The 22,076-nt window shown below is 36.7% G+C and overlaps 1 protein-coding gene across 1 annotated transcript in view; it reads right to left on the reverse strand.

Annotated features, from left to right (window-relative positions):
* Nucleotides 1-4,177: 4,177 nt before the first annotated feature.
* Nucleotides 4,178-22,076, reverse strand: part of LOC6030990 (probable serine/threonine-protein kinase dyrk2) — a 179,610-nt gene continuing 161,711 nt past the window's right edge. Inside the window, exons 4-7 of the mRNA XM_038259562.1 lie at nucleotides 10,181-12,481; nucleotides 5,836-6,032; nucleotides 5,404-5,773; nucleotides 4,178-5,334 (exon numbers count right to left, since the gene is read on the reverse strand). Of these exons, the coding sequence (XP_038115490.1) occupies nucleotides 5,015-5,334; nucleotides 5,404-5,773; nucleotides 5,836-6,032; nucleotides 10,181-12,481 (3,188 nt within the window). The 3' untranslated portion in view covers nucleotides 4,178-5,014. The remainder of the gene's footprint in view (nucleotides 5,335-5,403; nucleotides 5,774-5,835; nucleotides 6,033-10,180; nucleotides 12,482-22,076) is intronic.

Here is a 22,076-nt window from a genome sequence, read left to right on the forward strand (position 1 = left end):
ACTGAAAACGGACTTAAAATACTTAAAATAAAACAAGAAAACCATAAACAAGAGAAGTAAAGTTTTTCGTAGAACAAAAGTTGCTAAAATGACCTCCTGACCACGGGAAAAAAAAGAAAAAAATTGGGCATCAAAGGGCTTAATTACTTCCAACAATCTCTTATTTCCAACTCACGATTTTTACTATTGTTTTGTCCAATAAGGTCACTTTATTCTTACTCAATGTTTTCATTCGACATTATTAAGTTTTAGTGTAAAAAACTAAAGTACCTATTATCAAAAATAATTCCTCCTGTGGCAGATGGCCCCGGGACCTTTGGAAGCGGTTCCCTAGTACAACCATGGCACGGCGTGTTTTCTGGGCAACCTTAAGGAGAAAAAATAGTCATCGCTACTGTCAAATGTGTTTTATAGGAAATTTTCTCAGCTCTTCAATGCTTCTAAGAGCGAAATGTTTCATCGGAAAATTTCTGAGATATATATTTTTTAAGTTTTTTGTTCTAAATTCCTTTATTATTTAATGTAAACCTTATAATAACTATTCTGGAAACTTGTCAAATTATGTTTTTCATGTGACGCAGGGTTGCGAATGAGCGAGCGCTCACGGAAGGCTTGCTCGCTCCAGCTGGAGCCTGAGTTTTTATCAGGTAGCTCGTGCTCGCTCACGCTCACCGGAGCGTTTTGCGCTCACGTGAGCTGGTGAGCCAAAATAGGTAGTTGTTTTTTCCTGTTGAAGTATCTGCCTGTTTGAAACGAAGTTTCCAGAACTATCTCAGCACATGCAGCAAAAACAAACAAGAAAGTGGTCGAACAAACAAAAGTAAGCAATGAAATAGATTTGGTCAGCGAACCGAAATTTACGTTTTATTTAAAATCTAGACATTTTTCGAACAATTAACAAAAACCAAATTCATAATGTAAACATTCATATTGGACCATATTGAATTGTTGTTATGTACAAAAAAATGACAATTTATGTATATTTTAATTTTTTTAAATTATCTTTAAAACAGTTTCAATTATTCATGTTCAAAAAATCATATATAACTTGTAATTGAATATTTTCAGAGGTTTGGTTGCGGAAGTGTTGAATAAAATCCACTTGTTGGAAAAAGAGCCAACCTTTTTGTGGTGAAAAATATTGACAATTTATTTGATTTGAATCAAAAGGGTTATTTCAACCATTAGCAATTTTGAAGCTTATATTTAAAAATAGAACTGTTTCAAAAATGTTACCCTATTTTCTGAAATGTCTGCCAAATAAAGACTAACCTTATAGAAATGATCATCCGTTTCTTATCACTGAATCATTTAAAGATTTAATAAACGGAATAACTTTTTTTAATAGTAGCTCATTCTGACCCGCAATCTGGAAATGTAGTCAAAACACTGATTAGGTACATAAAACAGTTTAATGTTATATTTCAATCAACGAAGCATTTAACATTGAATCGAACTTACCAAAGCATAAATCCTCTTGAATCAATTCATTGTTTTGTAAGTTTTTCTAATGTTTACAGGCCCTTTTACTTAGGCGTCTATACCCTTCCTCCCTCAACTCTCTGCGAAAATAAGGCCTTTAAATTCTAAAATATTTATACATTCAACTGTATGTCTAAAAAATGATTTGACCCTTGCGAATCCAACTTTTTATTTTAAAACATGGTTGATGAAAATAAGCTATTCCAATTCATATATCATAAAATTTCACAAAGTAATATTTCCTCAGCCCTACTGCACCTTAAGCAAAAAATCCATCTAGAATTGAAAAAAAAACTTTCTCAAAAACGTTAAATGATTAGCGACACGTCCAAAATGAGCGCTCCGTGAGCGAAATATGAGCGCGAGCGCGAGCGTGGAGCAAACGCGAGCTGAAAAAATCGGAGCAAACGTGAGCGCGGGCAAACGTGAGCTAGCTCGCGCAGCGCTCTTCCTCACGAATGAGCGAAAAGTGAGCGCTCACGAGCGCGTGAGCGCGTGAGGAACGCAACACTGCATGTGTCAAATGTGTTTTTCATGTGCTCATGTGTCAAAATGTGCAAAATAAGGCAAGAAACAACTTTGGAGAAGGTTGCAAATCGCTAAACATTTTTAAAATTAAGTTTAACCGAGTTTTTTGAATATATGAGATTTATTCAAAAATCAATATCATAAAACCTTCTTAAGAATATTATTTACAAGAATTAAAAGATAATTACACAACTTTTGTGTACAAATATCACGTGTCTGCTCTTATTGAGCTGATACAATCGATTTTTCTTGCAGGTTTGAGATTGTTAAGTTTATTAATGGATTTTTATGAATAAATATGATACTTCTTAAAGCATACATGAATCGGGAACATGGATGCAAAAGATGATTTAAAATCGAAAATATACTATCAATTACTGTTGCAAAGTTCAAAAGTCATATTCTCATGTGTATAAAATAACGAAAAAAAAATTACTGTTGAAAATGCATTTAAATGTAGGAGTAAAATTTGTGCGTTTTAACTCTGAATGTTGAAAACACTGCAACATACATTTTTTGGTTTAAACATAAATAAAATATTATTTAACAGAAAAAATCAAACAGAGGCTTCCATTCCAAACTATTTAAACAAAAATCAAAGTATTTTTAAAACGTTTTAAAAAGATAAGATAAGACTTCTATAATATTGCTGATTCCTTGAACATTTCATATAAAATAAAAATTATAAAAATCATTTCATACCCATGAAAAGTTTTTCTCCTGAAGCTCGTCACAGTAATTTATAGTTCAATTTTGAGTATAAAACATGTTTTGTATCCATGCAATTGAATAATGTTTGGTTAAGGAAATATGATTTTTTTTTCATAAAAAATCTAGTGATATCCTAACTGATCTCAAACTTGTAATTCAAGCTAAATCCGAGCATAAACGTGATATTCGTAAACAGAAATTATGTTATTATCTTTTAATTATTGTAAAAAAATATTTTTAATACGGTTTTATGATTTTCATTTCTGAACAAATCTCATATATTCAAAAACTCGGTAAAACTTAATTTTAAAAATATTCAACGATTTGCAACCTCTTCCAAAGTTGCTTCTTGCCTTATTTTGCACATTTTGATGAGTAAATGACACCTGAAAAACATCATTTGACAAGTTTCCAGATAAGTTATTACAAAGTTTACAATAAATAATACAGGAATATAAAACAAAAAACTTAAAAAATAGATATCTCAGAAATTTCCCGATGAAACATTTCGCTCTTAGAAGCATTGGAAAGCTGAGAATATTTCCTTAAAGACACATTTGACAGTAATGATGACTATTTTTTCTTGAAATGTTTGTTCTAGAAAACACGCCATGATGGGCGATAAAATCTAGAAGTCATGGAAATAAGTCATGCGACTTGTCAAAAAATATCTGCTGGCTCTGGGAAGTTGATTGCTACCCCCAAAAGGCGATTTACTTCTGATATTGCACCAATATGAAGCCAAAATTGGAGTCGATACGGTATGCAGCCAAGGAATACTGCGCGAGTATTATGCGCGTATGATATTCACGCTGATATTTGAGTAGATATGACCTCAAATACGACAAATATGGAGTCTATATGGTCAGTACAGTATGCAGACAATCAGAATATTATGTGCGTATGATACGCGTATGCAGTATACTCGAAGTGTTTAACCCCTAGGCTATCCCTCAAAAGAGTATCCGATACTTTGGCCACCTAGAATCAATAAATCCGGAACATGGTGAAAATATCAGACACATAAAATTTAGTACAGTTTGTCGTAGAACAAAAAATACACTTATCTGCCCATGATTGAAAAATCGGTTAACATGCCTTATAAGGCATCACAAATAAATAAATAAATAAAATAAATCAAGTTTTACGACAAAAAGCGATTTAGTTTTCTTCACTAATTCTTTGTCAAAGCCATTTCCCATAAAAATGGAAAATTCAATGATTTTGCCAAAAATTGATAATAACCATTTTTGCCAATACTGGTCAGAGCAGGCCTATATTAAATCACAGAAGGCAGCGTAAAGATTTTCTAAAACGAATCTCTGATGAAGTATTTTTGGAATAAACGTCGGGATTCTGGCCGTCTGAATTCACACTTGTTCTACACAACTTGCACAGTGCATCTAAATAAAAAGTACGAATTTCGGATAATATGATCAAAACAACTTTCCACGCCTTATTTTTAAATATTATTCTTTATTCGGAAAAGATCACGTGCTCTTTCCTACACTTTGTTGTCTAGTTAACAAAACAAAAAGGGAAGAAGGAAAAAAACTATCTTCGTAAAAAAAAGTATAAAATCATCTCACTTTCTGATACGACGACGATGACGACCACGGATGATGGACTTTCTTTCTGTTGCTTCTTAACTCTGCTACGTACGGCGCCGACGGTGAATAAAAAATGTACAAAATTGCTTAATTCTCTTCTCAAACGATGTGGGTGTATGTTCTTTGTGTGGGGGGTTGATAGATGATTTCTCAAAAACAACAAATGGAAATGAATTAAATTTGCTATTTACTGTATTCAAGGACAATTGCACACACGGTGAGAGGGTTTGTTTTCGTTTGTCACGATAGAAAGTGGAAATTCACTATTTACAACAGGGACTAAAGCACACTTTGCATGTTATGTTCAATGAGTCGTGAGCACGGTCGAATGGGGGATGGGATTCGATAACAATACTAAAAAAAAGCCAATAGAAGTCCAAACGACGGTGTCAACCATTCCGGATAAATTTCCAGTGAGTTTTCGCCAGGAAAACGATAGATGGAAATTGCAAGCTCAAAATGTTCGTTTCAACGAGAACCGATAAAAATAACTAACTAATAACATAATTGCGCGTTTCTTTTGCAGAAAGATGTGCCTTTTTGGGGAAAGGGAATAAATTAATTTAAGGTTGTGGTGCGCTTGAAGGGAGAGGCAGGGGAGAGGGTGTTCAGGGATTTGTCGGAGAGTAATACTGCGCCACTGTCACTATACACACAAGCTTCCGAAAACCGGGAAAAAATCGCTAGATTTCGCACTCAAACTCGGAAATTCGCCGGTTAAAGTACACCATGCCCTGTTCCAGGTCCTCGCTGAACCCGCTGACGTCCAGGTACTCGGACGTGTTGGAAGTGTCCGTTTCCTCGAGCTGCCACTGGCACAGCGTCCGGGCCAGGCAGTTCCGAGACTCGGAGAAGGTCGGCCTCTGGCGGGGATCCTTTCGCCACGTGCGCTGCATCAGGTCGTACAGTTCGGGCCGGCAGTCCGGGGGAATCTCCGGCCTGGCACCACTGGGCACGTTTCGTACGACCTCCCGGCCGGACAGCGTGGGGTAGGGGGTGCACCCTAAAAATGGTTGAAAGATTGTTAGAGAAATTTGGTATTGACCCACACTCCCCCCTCGCAACTCCTTACCCAAGGTGGCAATCTCCCACAGCACGATCCCAAACGCCCAGACGTCCGTTTCGCGCGAAAAGATGTGATACTGGAGCGCTTCCGGGGCCATCCACCGGATCGGCAGCGCCGGTCGACTCTTGGTGTCGTGGCCGCGACCGTGCCTTCCCAGGCCCTCGTGGCCGTGACTGTGGTGCCGCCCGATGCCGAATGATCGCGCGCTCAGATCGAACTTGAAGCGCGACTCACTGTGGTGTGCCCGCGGAACGCGGACATGCGCCTGCGACGACTTGATCTTCTCCAGGTCGATCGACATCCCGAAGTCGCAGATCTTGCAGATGCCGTTGTGGTCCAGCAGAACGTTTCGCGCCGCAAGGTCCCGGTGGACGATCTAAAAGGAAGTCAACAGTTTAAAAAATCACTTCTTCAAACCATTCAAAAGCAAGCTCGTACCTTCTTGTCCGCGATGTACTCCATGCCCCGGGCGATGTCGTGGGCGAAACCGGTGAGCCTCCGTGGCGAGAGGGGCATGATGGGCGTCCGGTTGCCGTGGATTGTTGGGGCGAGCCCGTTTACAGCACCTCGGGCGGCACGCAGCAGGGAGAGCAGACGGCCCCGCATGGCGTACTCCATGATCAGCAGTTGTGGTTCTGCGGGGCAGGGAGGGGTCGATTAGATCGATTGAAGGTTCATTGAAATATTTTAGTTGATTCAGATTTTTGGTATTTTTTACCAAACAGTATATTCTCATATACTTCGTATATATTCTCTTGTATATCTTCAAGTACATAAGCCGAATTCTTTACCAAGTCATTACTAATAACTCAACCCCCTCCACCAGTTTGGTTTGAGCGCGTGCGCTTGAGATTCTTTGGGGGGAAAATAAAAAGATTGAAATATTCCAAAATTCTAAACGTTAAAAAAACAAATAGGAAAAAATTCAAAACTAAATTCTTTTTTATTAAAAATCTAATAATTAAGGAATTTCAACTCATAAAATTCAAAATTTCGAAGATTTCAAAACATAAAAATTCTATTATTTGTTTTAATATTTTATCAATTTGAATTGCTAAACTCTAAATTTTATCTTTTATTCTTAAAAATCACAATTTTCCCGGCATCTCAGTTTGCAACAAATCAAATAACTTTGGAGCATATTTCAGGCTGGATACCCAAATTTTGAGAAATGTAAAAAATAGAGATTCGATTATCGGGAGCAAAATTGTGGCGAAGGCTTCGGATTATCGAGTGCAAACTAAATTCATTTGAATTTTAGAATTTATGAATCTTCAAATTTGATTTTTTTTTTAAGTATTAGCATTTTTGAATCCTTAAATTTCTGATGTTTTTAGAATGCATTTTTTCAATTGAAAATTGTATATTTTTCAATTTTTAAAATTTTAAAATTTTTGAATCATAAATTTATTTTTTATTAAATTCTATAATATTAAAACTACATTTTTTTATATGTGTATTTCAGAATTTGATGATTTCCAAATTTTTGAATTTTCACTTTCTGAATATGTAGGGGAAAGTGGGGCAAGTGTAACAAGCTAAGGAAATGCTCGTTAAAACCCATTAAAACGTTAAAACATCTGTCGGATTTTTTCATAATCATCTTATTTCAGGTCTTGACTAAAACTTTGATAGAACAAATTTTGAAAAAATCCTGTTTTTCAATGTTAAAAATTGATTTTAAAATTTTTGATTTTCCGTCCGTTCTACTCAACTAGTGGGGCAAGACGAACAACCCGTTGGGGCAAGAGGAACAATGCATGAAAAAACATGTTAATTTGCTAACAAGTGAACTGCTATCACTTTGAAACATCAGATTAGAATGTATTTGAAACGTTTCTTTCATTTTTAGGTTAAATAATAATATTTTATTAAAAATTTGATCGTTTTTACGAAAAAAATAATTACTTAGATGATAAAAAGTAAATTTTCATAGTATCACTTAATTTTGTGTGGATTTTTTTTTTAACAATTGTTTATCAGTTTTTAAGAACTTTTTTTTATTTATTTCCCAATAAAATATGTTATGGCAGCAATTCTTATTTTTTTCCATACTAAAAATCCATATGGTACACTTGCCCCACCTGAATAAGATTTTTTAAAAGCTCTCAACAAAAATAACCAAAAGTCAAATTATACTTTCTAATAGGTGCAAATCATTGGTTGGAACACTACTGATCTAGGAAAAATAGCATTTTGATAAAATGAGCCTTAAAACGAACCGTAAGCCTTATTTTGTACTTTCCAAATATTATAAGAAAACAAAGGTTTTTAAAAAAACTTCATTAAATCTTATGCCCCGTGGCGTTTACGTTATTTTGGCGGTTATGTGGTAGTAGAATCGACTAATTGCACTGCTAGCAACAATTCCTCATACTGGAAATAATCAAAATTGTAAAAATTACGGCCGTACGAGCGATTGTTCCTCTTGCCCCATATGGTCGTCTTGCCCCACCTTCCCCTATTAGAATTTTGAATTTATTATTTGTTTTAGTTTAAGTACTTTTGTATTTCTAAATTTTAAAAGTTAAAAATTTTTAGTTAATGATTTCCAAAACATTTCAATCCTTGAATTTTGAGTTTTTTTTAACATTTGAATTTTGAATGTTCTGTAATTTAGCTGGCATAAAATTTTAAACTTTAACATTTTGAATATATGAATCATTAATTTTTTTCAAAATCTAGTTTTTTATTTATTTTTTGAATATTTTTATGTTAGAATTTCTTCATGTTGATTTTTTTTTATTTTGAAGCTTTGATTTTTAAATTTTTTGATTTTACATTTTCAATTGTTTGAATTCTATTTTTTTTCAATTTCTACATCGAAAAGTCTACAAAAATCATATTTGATCGTTAAATTCGATTTTTTGTTTTTTTTTTCATTTCTAAATATTCAAATCTTAATTTTTCTTTTAATTGTTTAATAAAATTTGTAAATTCAACAATTTTTTAAATTTTTAATTTTTTGTGTTAGTATATTTTTTAATTATTGAATTACTAATTATCAAATATTCTTAAATTTAAGAATTAGCACACACAATTTGAAAATAATTGTTTTTTTTTTTCAATTTATAATTGATTTAAAAGATTTCAAAAAAGCCGGGACCCGTGGTTTAGGGGTAAGCGTGATTGCCTCTCACCCAGTCGGCCTGGGTTTGATCCCAGAAGGTCCCAGTGGCATTTTTCGAGACAAGATTTGTCTGATCACGCCTTCCGTCGGACGGGAAGTAAATGTTGGCCCCGGACTGACCTAAAAAAAAAGGATAGGTCGTAAGCTCAGTCCAGGTGTAGGAGTCGTCTCTCTGGGTCCTGTCTCGGTGGAGTCGCTGGTAGGCAGTTGGACTAACAATCCAAAGGTCGTCAGTTCGAATCCCGAGGTGGATGAAAGCTAAGGTGTAAAAAGAGGTTTGCAATTGCCTCAACAATCAAGTCTTCGGACACCTAGTTTTGAGTAGGAATCTCACAATCGAGAACGCCAAGGCAATGCTGTAGAGCGAATAATTTGATTTTTTTAAATTCGCAACTTAAAATTTCTCAATTTTGATTGTTTTATTTCTAAATTTTTGGATATTTAGAGTTTTTGAATATTTGTATTTTTGAATTTCTAAAATCTTTTCATGACTTTTTCCTTGACAGTTTTTTCCGAGCTCCGTACTAGCCTTTAAATTGACAAATTAGTTGCAAAGAATCGAATTATCGAAAATGAGTTTTTTTATTTTCCTTTTCAATTAAAATCTTAAAAAGAGGATCAATTGTTTCTAAGAAACATAAAAAAAAACATTTTTTTAACACAAAATTTTGAATCTCCAAAAAAGTGAAATGGTATAAAATAACATATTTAGAATGAACGATGTTGCCTGTATTCAGCATATTTAACTTTTTAAGATATTTGATTTATTTTGAATAGATAAGCATTTTATTCTTCCCAGGATATTTTGTGGTTATGTTTAATTTTCTGGGCAAAACTTTGACTTTTTTTATTAGTTAAAACTTTGCCTGATTAGGATTCATTTTTTTTTGTTTAAAAATGTAAAATGAGTTTGGAAAAAATACAAAATTTCGTTTGGGTTTTTAATTTTTATTACAGTAGTTGTTCGGTAACTGGGCATTGTTTAACTGGGCTGCTTTTTAACTGGGCGCTCGATAACTGGGCCGCAGCTCATGTAAAAAGCTGACAAACGTCAAAAAACCAAAACAAACCAAAATGACCGAGGGGTTAATGGATGCAAAAATCATATTCAATAAATAAAAAAACTTTTTTCAAACCTTTGTTTAATTTTTAGTTAAAATTGAAAAAATATGAAAAGTAAGCATCGTCAATAAATTTGAGTAACTTTTATTTTTATATTTCATCTGGAGAATATTATGCATCGGTGGTCCCCTCGTTATTTTTTGTTCAGCCCAGTTAACGAGCAACATTCGGTGACTGGGCTACGCTCTCAGCCCAGTTACTGTACTTGTTTTCAAATAATTTTGACATATTAGACTTTTTGTTATTTTAAATGTCTTTTTGATCATTTTGAATCTTCCAAAAGATTTAATTATTCTTTTTCGTTTAAGGCAAACACAGTAGATATATTGATAAGTCCCAAAAATCACACCCTTTTGAAATTTTTCAAAATAAAATTAACAGGAGTTGAGCAGCATTTTAATGTTACTAGTAGTTACTAGTTCCTGTCCACGTTTTTTTTCTATGATTCAAAAGAATGTGATTTTTGGTCCAAATCTGTGTCGCCCGGTGTTATTTATACGAAAACCACGAATCAAAACCACCCCACATTACCTTGCTCCAAGCACGCCCCCAGCAACGTCACCACATTCGGGTGCGATCCCAGCTTCCGCATGATCTCCGCCTCGGCCTTCAAATCACCGTGCCCGTTATCACTGCGCTCCGTCTTCACCGCCACGATCCTCGTCGTGCCAAAGTGACCCGCCAGATCGTCCGCTTCCGCCTTCCAAACCTGCCCAAAGTTACCCTCCCCGAGCAGACTCTTGAACCGGAGGTTCTTCCGGTTAAAGTCTCGATCGGTGATGATCGACTCGTCCGCCACGCTCGAGGTGTCCGACTGCTCCAACCGCACCACTGGGCTGATCGGCGGCTGCCCATCCGGGATGTACCGCTCCAGATCGTGCGAAACCTTGTTCTCACGCTTGCAAACCGCCGCCTTGATCACGTACAGGATGATGATGACGATCGGCAGCATGCCGAGCCCGGCCAGCACGAACGTCGCGGTGTTCATCTTGCGCATCTCGATCACCACGTCGCTGTTGTGCTGCAGCAGGACTCCCTCGTACGCGATCGCGGGTTTTTTGGTGGCATTGTCCTGTTGAGTTGGGGCGGTGGAGGCGATCGAGAAGTCCACGTTGGAGGATCGTGTGGGTAGGGGCTCGCGGGACAGTTTGGGGAACACTCGGGACAGGATGGGGCTGAAATCGGAGCTGTTGGTGTGGGCGGTGGGTTGTTCGTCGTCGGCGTGGTAGACCATGTCCGGGTAGCTGTCGGTGGATGGCTGCGTGATCACTTCCGAGATGATCGGGGTGGGGGTTGTGGTAGAGGTTGTTGGTCGGGGAGTCGTTGTGGTGGTGGTAGTGGTTGTAGTGGGGGTTGATGACGTGGTGGTGGGAGCTTCTGTTGTTGTGGTTGTGGAGGTCGTTGTGGTTGTGGTTGATGGTTCTGGTGCTGGGGTCAGCTCGGGTGCGATCGTAACAGGTAGCGATGAAGTTTCCGGAACGTAACGTTCCGTACTGGCCTCTGGTTGGGGGGTGGGACGCTCGGTTGAGGTGGTCGTACTTGTCGACAAGTTCTGGAAGATGTGGTTGATGTCTGGGATCGACACCAGATTCCTGGGAGTTTCGTAGTCTTCAACAGGGAGTTGGGTGGTTTCTTCTTCAACTACTTCGGGTTTCAAGGTGGTCAACTCTGGGATGGGTTCAACTACAGGCTGGTAGCTACTCCCACGGTGCAACTCCTCTGGAGTGGCGTCATCCGGATAGTTGATGATCAGCTTGGAGATTTGAGCCAAACCGGTCGGACTAAACAACCCTGGAAGTTCGTCATCCGGCTTGTGATTCGGCGGAATACGCTCCGTACTGGTACTGGTAGAGGTAGCTTCCGTCGTCGTCGTACTCGTAATCTGCACCTTGTTCGGCGAGCTGAAGTTGGCACTTCTGGAGAATACCTGCTTGGCATCTACCGATCCTTCCGAAAGATTGCTCAACGCGATCATCGAGTTGGTAAGGGAGTCCGAATGCACCGGGTTTTCGGTGGGAGCCGTGGTCGTTGAAATTGCTGGCGCAGCGGTCATTCCGTAGATTCCATCCTTCGATCGTCGCAGATAGTTGTTGAATGCGACTATGTTGCGGGATTGGTAGGCTAGTCGACTCTGCCAGAACTTGTTCTTCTCGGTTGATGGTTTCGGCGCAGACACCTCCATCATCTCCAACGAGTCTTCCTTGAGCTTGTTGAGTCGCGTCCCTTTCGGGTTGATGACCTGATTTCGAGAATCTATATTCTTGCTAGCCGGGATCAACTTCTGTCCGAAGAACTGATAAGACACCAGTTCGGAATCGTCGACTGATCGCTCGGTTGACGTTGAGAACGTCTTGCGATCGCGTGTCCTCTTACCTCTAGGTTCATAGTACATACTTCGCCCTGGAAATGGCTTCGTAGATGTTAGCTTCGTACTCTCGCCAGTCTTGTTACCAGGTTGGGCTACAAAGTTGTTAGTCTCCTTGGCCAGCTTGATCTGCGGACCATTGTGCTGAAGCGCGATCTTTCCAGTCCTCGGATTCACCACGTACATCCCATGGATGGACTCGTCCGTATCCAAGAACTCGTCTACCCCCGGCACACTGATCCTACTCCCCGGTGGGATGATCAGGTTGGACTCCGGAGTGCTGCTGTCCTCAACCAGGTTCACCGCCGGATTGTGATGGCGATGCAGCTTCAACGAGGACGGCGGATGGTACTCCTTCTGCCAGCGATCCCGCGACAGTGCCGTACGCCTCGCTTGCAGCACCGACATCAGCTTGTTGTCCCGATTCACGACACGGCGCTTCGGAGCCGGAGTCGTTACGGTGGAATCTGTCGAAGAAGAGAGAGAAAACATTCCGGTTAGTCTCGGGTTGTCGCAAGTTTCAAAGTGCGCGCTCGCGCGCCAATTCTAGCTTGATCGCCAATACGTGACATCGGGGTAGGCTGAGAATAGAAATTTTACAATCGAAGCGGGCGCGTTTTATTGCCACATTGGCCTGCTGTGATGACAGCGCGCACAGTGGTTTTGCATACGGCGTTTTGTTCCACGGTTGATTGAATCCCCTTGGACTACTGTGTGTTGAGCATTACTCAATACACTCTTCTGGACGACACACAATGGTCATCATCGCGTAACGGTTACTGCGATCAACTCCATAATCGATTAAACTTTATGTGTAGTGGCTCAATGTCACCCCCACTGCCTGCCTGCTGCAAAGCCGGATAATAACCGTGGAATGATTGTTCAAATTCTGCTCACACTCGCGGAAGGGTTCTTGGCCCCCGCGGACCCAAGGTACCTCGCGACGACAAACAGGTGTGATTTGTTTGCATGAGTGGGCAATTTCACACCAAATCGACCCGGGCCTGGCGTAAAGTGGACACGGACTTAGTATTGTGAGCTCGGTGGAATAATGTTGCGGTGGCGGTGCGGCAGCAAAAGGGTACCGATAATTAGATGCCATTTATTCGAGAGGTGCTAATAGAGGCTGTTTCGATTTAATGCAACTACCAGGGATGATTGTTTGGTTCAAGAGTCTAGGACCGACTTGATTATGAGTAAAGTATAGATGTTGAGCAAAAGGGATTATGGTATAACGTAGATAATTTGCTAAGTATGTCAATATGTATTAAAAATACAAAGTTGATTCTAGTTCTACATTGTCAAAATAACCTTTGCAGTTTTCTAAAAATCACTAGTTATCTTTTGTAAGAAACGCAAAAAAGGAGGCACTTCATACGGAAGTTGGCCAGTTACACCTCTCATTAATCACAACCCAAATAAATCGCGCAAACCGCACCAAATCAAATCTCCGCTGCTGGGTCAACCACGCTATACGACATCGTAATCAACCACGACGGCTGGACTTCTGGTAGCTTTTCAACCCTCTACTTGATTTTAGAGGAGAAAGTGCATCCGCTGGGCGGCAAGTGGCGGCGGCGTCAATAGGCGTTCGATAGCATAATTCATACAATTAGTGTGAATTAGCACTCGAGCCAGTTGCCACCAGAGGAGGTAGAGCTGAGGTACCTTGCTTTGTGAATGCTACCGTTGATTAAATAATATGATTTGGAATTAACACCCCGCTGCCGAAGGGAGCAATTTGTTTATCAACATGGGACAACTGTGAGGCGATAAAAAAAATGATGTAATGATTTCGTCATAAGTTTTAATAAAATGTCATTTTTTTTGTATTTCGCTTGCGTTTACAAACATGTTTGCTGAAAAACATTGCATTAATTCCATTAATACTTTAATATTTGAAACACTGTTTTTAAGAGTTAACTTTTTGTTTAAAAGTGGTTAAGGCTAATGAAGTTCAATGTTTTAAAAATCGCACCATGGTTTCAAAATTTTATTGAAAAAAGGTGTGAAAATATAAAGATCATTGCAAATATAGCTTTTGATTATTGTCGCATTCTTACTTTAAAATCGAACAAAAATAAAAAAAATCGCAATGGGTTTATTTGGGAAAATCTCTTAAAATTTTTCGAATTTTACAACCCTTTTATAGAAATGTTGTAATCATGGCTAAACTTTTCAATTTTTCATTGATTTTTCTATGTTTTTTCCCGCTCCCTTGACTTCGGTCAGAGTTAGAGCGTCCAATTTCCCGGGGTTACAAAATTCCCGGGAAACGGGAAATTTTCAACAAATTTCCCGGGAAATCCCGGGAATTCCCGGGAAATTTGAAATTTAACGAAATTTATTCTGATCCTGTTTCTGATTGATATTTTGCAACAGAATTGTATAGAACAGCAACTTCAATGGTCAAAATGAGTCTGAGGATCATTCAATGGCTTGACTGCTTGTAGAAAAATCATGCAACTTTGAGAAAATATATAGATTTTCTAATTTTTAGTGCTGTCTCTCAAATCGTAACAAATCAAAAAAAAAATATTTTTAGTATTTTTTGTTGAGCAGCATTTTTTTATTCTATGTGTTTGGACAGTGAAAATCTATGCTCAACAAAAATATTGTTTTTAAATTTGCCTCAGTGACCATAAAGTTGAAAGTTAAGTAATCATGCAAAAATATTGTTTTTCATGGCAAATAACTTATTCCAGAACAAGTACTTTCAACTTGTGAATAAATAGATTATCATTGAATTTGCCTTTAAAATTCAATTTCTAGCGCTATTCAACTTGAAACACTATTTCATGAAATCACAATTCAAAGTTTTAAAATATTTGAAGCATGTTTTTAAAATATGGTTGCATTCTTTGGGTAAATTTCATATGATATGAAGTTGTTTTTAATCATTTTTCATGGTTTCAATTATGGTATAATTTAAGTTATATGGTAATATGGCCTAATTAATTAATTAGATTAAAATAATTTTCATAGTGTAAAAGTGGTTGAAATTAAACGATATTTTATTTATATTTAACTCTCTAATGCCCTTGGTAGCTCACGTGCTTTATAAATTTATAACAAACAGTAGTTTCTCGAATACTTTTAAACAAATTCTTATCGAACAAATCTTTTCGTATAATTTAATTATATCAATTCAATTTTCAACCAATAAACAAAAATGTCAAACAAATCTAATTTTTTTAATACTGGCCGGAAGAGGTAAATATATATGAATGATATAACAAAAAAAATCGTAAAAATAGGTTGTCGAAAATAAAAAAGTTTATAGTCAATCCATAATAGCGTAATTTTGTTACCCAACATATAAGCAAACAATATTCCTAAATAAAAAATAAATAAATATTATCTGAATTAAACCTTGACAAAAAATTTACAGAAAAGCTAATTAGTTCAATATGAATATGAAGGTTGAAATGAATAAAATTCTCTCATAATTATTTTTTTATAATTTCAAAATATTGATGCCAAAAAGGTAGGAAAATGTATACTTCTGCTTGTAATTCGGGAATTCCCGGGAAATTTACAAATTTCCCGGGAAACGGGAAATATTTTTTTCCGGGAAATCCCGGGAATTCCCGGGAATTTTTTTCCCGGGACGGGAAATTGGACGCTCTAGTCAGAGTTGAGGGACAAAAACTCTGATTTGACATAAAATTTTAATTCTAACGAAACAAGATTTGTTAGCTAAATAGCTACGAAACTTAATTTTTTCAACATGCTTAAAAACGACTATCAACAAAAAAATTATATTAAGTTCATAAATTGATAATAATTTTAGTAAAATAGAGAGTAACATTTTGTTCTGATTTGCTTCATCAGTACTTACTTTGCTGATCATTTCGAATCGATCAGAAAATCTCTTCCCAAAATACAGAATTTCGCATATTAACGTATTTCAAACGCTTCCAACATTATTAGAAAATTTGAATGGATAAATAGTGATCCACAATAGCTTTTTGGATCAAAATATTTTTCCAATGAATATGACACGAAAAAAAAAAATCAGCTGATTTCATAGAAAATTGGAAACAATGGAAATGATTTGAGGGTGAAGATATTTCCTTTGAATGAGTAATTTTGCATCTTTCTATGTGTAATTTTATTTCTATGACAAAAATGAGAAAATGTGTATGAAATTAAAAATTATTTGAATTCTGGCCAGAATCGAGAAAAAGACAAACAACCAGATCAGTATCGTAAACCGGGGTGACATTGATAGGATTTTAATCTATTTTTGGAATATTTTCCAACTAGTTTGGTTTTTCTTAAGATTATCTTTTTTAAACATGTACTTGGGTACACAAGGTCCATGCACTATTTAAAAAAATTGTGTGTTAATAGTGTTTAAAAAAATAGTTGCGTTGAAAATTATTATTTTGAATTCTGGGTTGACTTTGAAAGTCATATTTTTTCTTGTTCAAATCAGTTTTAAGATTCAAATTTTATTTATACGTCAAATTTATAATCAATAAAGATGCTGATATAGTTTCTGAGAAAAAAATACTTATATTTAATTAAATTAATTTGTAAGCTTCAAGTAAAATTGTTAAAAAGTCAGAATTTGGCCTATAATTCGTTAAAACTAGTTTTGTTTGTAAAACTATCGATTTATATTGCATTTTAAACTGAATTCGAAGCACAAACCAATTAGCAAAATAAGCAATACAGTGCACAGTGGGAAAAAGGGCCCAAAAATACCGCAACATGATTTCGCACAAACCATCAATTGCTATACACCAAAAGTTTCGATTTTGCACCTGGCCGGAGTACAGGCCACCGGGAGATCCGGATTTTTGGAAACAGTTTCAGATTTATCCAATTGTGAACTGATACGCTTTCTTCTACCATGAATAGTCATGCAAAATAAACCTAGAATAATATTTGATACCATAGGACCCATCGTAACCGGTTCCACCGATCAACAATCGATGAAACAACAACTAACATTTTTTACTTTATGATTTTTCACGAAATTTAAAAAGCAATGTTTGAATTTAGCACTTGCCCTATCTTCAAAGCCAATTTGTACCGACTAACGTCCCACAGCAAACAAGCTATTCTACGAGATAGCCACAATTTGTTCACGCGCCACAAAACCCATTTGTCATTTCAGAACTCGAGCCCGCTAACCCTAGCCCTCCAATTTGATAAAAATCGACAGCCGTTTAACATTTGCTGCCCAAACGATCATCGGCCAGCAAACAGGTCGATCTGGACTGTTGCGAAACGTCTCACCGGGCTAACCCGTAATTGACTTGACACTCGGTACACCCAGCTGACTAACGGCGTTTGGAGGCTTAGGAGAAAGATCATTAATATTCTCCGCCGGACGACGACGACGACGATCGACTGTCGACGATGGCCACGCCGGAGATAGCCAAAAGTGGTTTTGCCGCGATCTTCGCGACTTCCTTAAACGTAAAGATCTCTGATCGGTCATCGGCCAACCCCATGTGCGGCACGCCGAGAAGTGAGATTACGTAAAATAGTCGTCGTCGCAGCGCAGCGATGTAGGAAATTCAATTTCTCGTTTCGCGTTTGGTTTCGAGCAAAGATCGCAACTCACGCACGCGTGCGCGCCTTGTTTTTCCCACCGGGGTCTCTCTCCCTCTCAAATCAGCAGCAGCACGACTTTTCTCCTAAGGGTGTACGTACGATGCGAACAATGCGAAAAATCTAACATTTATCTTGTATTGCGCGCGCACGTTTGTACGTGTATCTCGACGTGAGAGATGACGACGACTTTGGTGACACGTTGGGTCTAATTATGGTGGCGAGGTGGCGGTCCCTTTGGGGAGTTTTGCATAACATTTCTCAGAGCAAATGGGTATTATGCGATCAGAAAGGTATACGACATTTTTGCTTTTACGATAGTCAGTGACATTTTCCGAAATTGCAAATTTCAAAATAGACAGAAATTAAAATTACACTCCAGAGCAATTCAAGCTCAAAACAGGAATTTTTCAGGTACTTTATTACTCAATCCTCTCTGAATTCAATGAAACTTTGTAGAAAGACAAACTCGTAGGCAATTGGAGGGCTTTCTGAAAAAATACCTAGAAAAAAAAAACAAACAAATTCTACATGATTTCTATTTATTTTTAAGGCCGTTGCCAATATTTTTCAAAGTTTATGCATCGCAAAACAAAAATAGCAGAAAATAAAATTTTCTTTAAAACATAGATATTTTGAAAACTAATGATTGCAAAACTACTGGACATGTATTTTAAATCACTTTTATCATTAAAATGTTGAAAACATGGCTCGTAATTTAAATAGGTATACATTATTATTGCTTGGCCCTCCCTTGACTTTGGTCAGAGTCAAGGGACATAAACTTCAAAAAATATTTGCAACAGCCTATGGTGTAGGGGCAAGCGTGGTTGCCTCTCACCCAGTCAGCTTGGGTTCGATCCCAGACGGTCCCGGTGGCATTTTTCGATACGAGATTTGTCTGAAACTTTTTTGGTGCCTTCGGTATGCCCAAAGAAGCCATTTTGCATCATTAATTTGTCCATATAATTTTCCATACAAATTTGGCAGTTGCCCATACAAAAATTATGTATGAAAATTCAATAATCTGTATCTTTTGAAGGAATTTTTTGATCGATTTGGTGTCTTCGGCAAAGTTGTAGGGATACGGACTACACTGAAAAAAATGATACACGGTAAAAAGAAAATTTGGTGATTTTTTATTTATTTTTTATTGTCACTAAAACTTGATTTGCAAAAAAACACTATTTTTTATATGTTTTAGAGGACATAAAATGCCAACTTTTCAGAAATTTCCAGGTTGTATGTATGTATGTATGATCCCCATACCCGCAGGCAACTTGGTCCTGGAACACAAGTGAGCGCTAGGTGAACAATTCGATCATCTTTTACTCCGTAATCTGTACACCCACGTGCATAAGTTTTTTTGCACGAATTTTAATGCTACAAATACCGGCGCATAGATCAAAATGGTTTCCCGCTTCCCTTCCCAAGCGCCGGAATTTTGTAGCGGGTGTAGGGACACTTCGCATAGACGCCCTTGCTCCCATCACGTCACTGAGGGTATGGAGCGACGAGAAATTAATAAGCATGCCCCCCCAGTCGAACCTTCATTAGAGAAGCAGGCAATCCACAACTCACAGCGAACGACCAAAGGAACACCCTACCGCGTATATAGTAATAATTTGGCGTAGATGTCTTGATTGATGTGTGTGTATGTCAGAATAAATGAAAGAATAAATGTCTTATAAAAGGAACGAGCTCACCAGATTCTTCAAAACCAGCTTCTCTTCAAACGTCTTCAGGCTTATGACAACAACGAACGCCAGACTTGCTAGGGAATGCACGAGCCGTCCAATCCATGATTAAGCGCACTCCAGACACCACCGGAAACAGACAGCATATAAGGGCTTCACGGCATTAGCTTTGAATTCAACTCGCATGCCTGAGCTACACCGAAATGGGCAGATCACGTCCAGCTGCTATCCGCAAACCGCCAACAAACACCAACAATCAAAGTAGCTTACTATTAATCGATAAAAAAAAACCTCAACAGCCCCCTCACTCAGGTTACTATGGAAATGAAATAATAAAACTGAATCAGAGAGAAAAAATTGAATAAAATAGTAAATCGAACAGATTTTAAACGCTAGTTTAAATATAGAATAATAATTGCAGGCCTGATATGGCAAAAAAACACAATTTCAAAACGCGAACAAGGATTGCAACTCTCAACCACCTCACACTTGCACCCAATTTCTTCCAAATTTAAGACAATTTCCAATCCGCACAATTCGCCAGCTAATGGAACGAACGAAATCCACACGCCAGTAAACCCGCGGAATTCACACGACTCAAACAAATCCGGAACGGACAAACCACCAGAAATGAATAATTATTCTATCAACTTTTCAGAAATTTCCAGGTTGTGCAAAAAATCTTTGAGCGAGTTTTGAACTTTTGAATCAATACTGATTTTTTCAAAATATCGAAATATTTGTCCCAAAAATCTGTCAACATCAGTTTTCGATGTAAAATCAAATTTGCAATCAAAAAGTAATTTAGTGAATTTTTAATAAAATGCACCGCTTTCAAGTTAAATCCATTTTTAGTTGACTTTTTTGCAAATAGTCGCAGTTTTTCATTTTTTAAATTAGAGCACATTTATGCTCTAATGTTTAACCACTTTTGAAAAAAAATATTTTTGAAAAGCTGAAAAAATTCTCTATATTTTGCTTTCTTGAGCTTTCTTGATAAGACCCTTAGTTGCTGAGATATTGCCATGCAAAGGTTGATGTTTTCTAAGTCTCACCCAAACAACCCAAAATTTTCTAATGTCGATATCTCAGCAACTAATGGTCCGATTTTCAATGTTAAAATATGAAACATTCGTGTAATTTTTAGATGTTTTCGAAAAAAATATTTTCAAAATTTTTAAGCCAAGACTAACATTTTAAAAGGGCGTAATATTGAATGTTTGACCCTTTTGAAATGTTAGACTTGGTTTAAAAATTTTGAATTTTTTTTCGAAAAGATCGGAAAATTTCACGAATGTTTCATATTTTACCATTCAAAATCGGACAATTAGTTGCTGAGATATCGACATTAGAAAATGGTGTGTTGTTTGGGTGAGACTTAAAAAACATCAATTTTCCTGTTTTTAAACCTCTGCATGGCAATATCTCAGCAACTAAGGGTCGTATCAAAAAAGTTCAAAAAAGCAAAATATAGAGAATTTTCTCAGCTTTTAAAAAATATTTTTTTCGAAGCTGGGCAAACATGTGCACTAATTTTAAAAAAATGAAAAGCTGTGACTATTTTCAAAAAAAGTCACCTAAAATTGGATTTAACTTGCAATCGGTGCACTTTATCAAAATTTCACTAAAGTACTTTTTGATTGCAAATTTGATTTTACATCGAAAAATTGAGTTGAAAAATTTTTGCGATCAATTTTTCGATTTTTTGTAAAAATCATTATTGATTCAAAAAATTATAACTCGGTCAATGATTTTTGTCCCATTTTGGAAATTTCTGAAAAGTTGGCATTTTATGTCCTCTAAAACATATCAAAAAATAAAAAAATAAAAATAGTGTTTTTTTTGCAAATCAAGTTTTAATGAAAAAAAGTGAAATTAAAAATTACCATTTTTTACCGTGTATAATTTTTTCAGTGTAGTCCGTATCCATACCAACAACTTTGCCGAAGACACCAAATCGATCAAAAAAATCCTTCAAAAGATATAGATTTTTGATTTTTCATACATCATTTTTGTATGGACAGCTGCCAAATTTGTATGGACAACTATATGGACAAACTAATGATGCAAAATGGCTTCTTTGGCCTACCGAAGGAACAAAAAAAGTTTCATTCGGGTTAAAAAATACAAAAATTAAAATTCGAAAAAAAAGACCGATTTCTTAGAGAATTGCTCATCTTAAAATAAAGACATTTAATTTTTACTTTTCTCCACAATTTTCAAAAATTATTACTTTTTGCAAAAATGGCCACTGGACACTGCCAAATAAATGTTGACGAAATTGTGCTATAGCTCAAAAGATGATATTTTTGACATCTAAACATATCCGAAAACGGTTATTAGTTGCAATTCAATATTTTGTGTGATGTCGAAATTAATAAATGGATAATTTATTATAGAGAGTAGCTATTTTTACTGAGTAGTCCTAAGCAAAAGCCACAACTTTGCTGGTGGCACTAAATTGGTTACAAATATATTTTCAAGAAACTTATTTTTGAATATTTCAATAACCTTTTGTATGGACAGTCGCCAAAAATTGTATGAAGACTTGTATGGACGAACTAATTATGGTACACACTTAGTTTAATCCAAATAAAAAAAATAAAAATTGCATGAAAATCATGAGAAAAAAAAATTGTACTAGTCTCGATACATGCTGAAACAATACAGCATATCTCAGTAAGCCCACCATTTTTTGTGATTTTTGGAGCATTTTCTTCACCGGGGCTTTAAAAATCTTATGCATGATTAGCAATTTTGAATTGAGGTTAAGGATAATTAGCGGTTCAAATATAAA

The sequence above is a fragment of the Culex quinquefasciatus genome, chromosome 3, assembly GCF_015732765.1.
Source record: "Culex quinquefasciatus strain JHB chromosome 3, VPISU_Cqui_1.0_pri_paternal, whole genome shotgun sequence".
Lineage (NCBI taxonomy): Eukaryota > Metazoa > Arthropoda > Insecta > Diptera > Culicidae > Culex > Culex quinquefasciatus.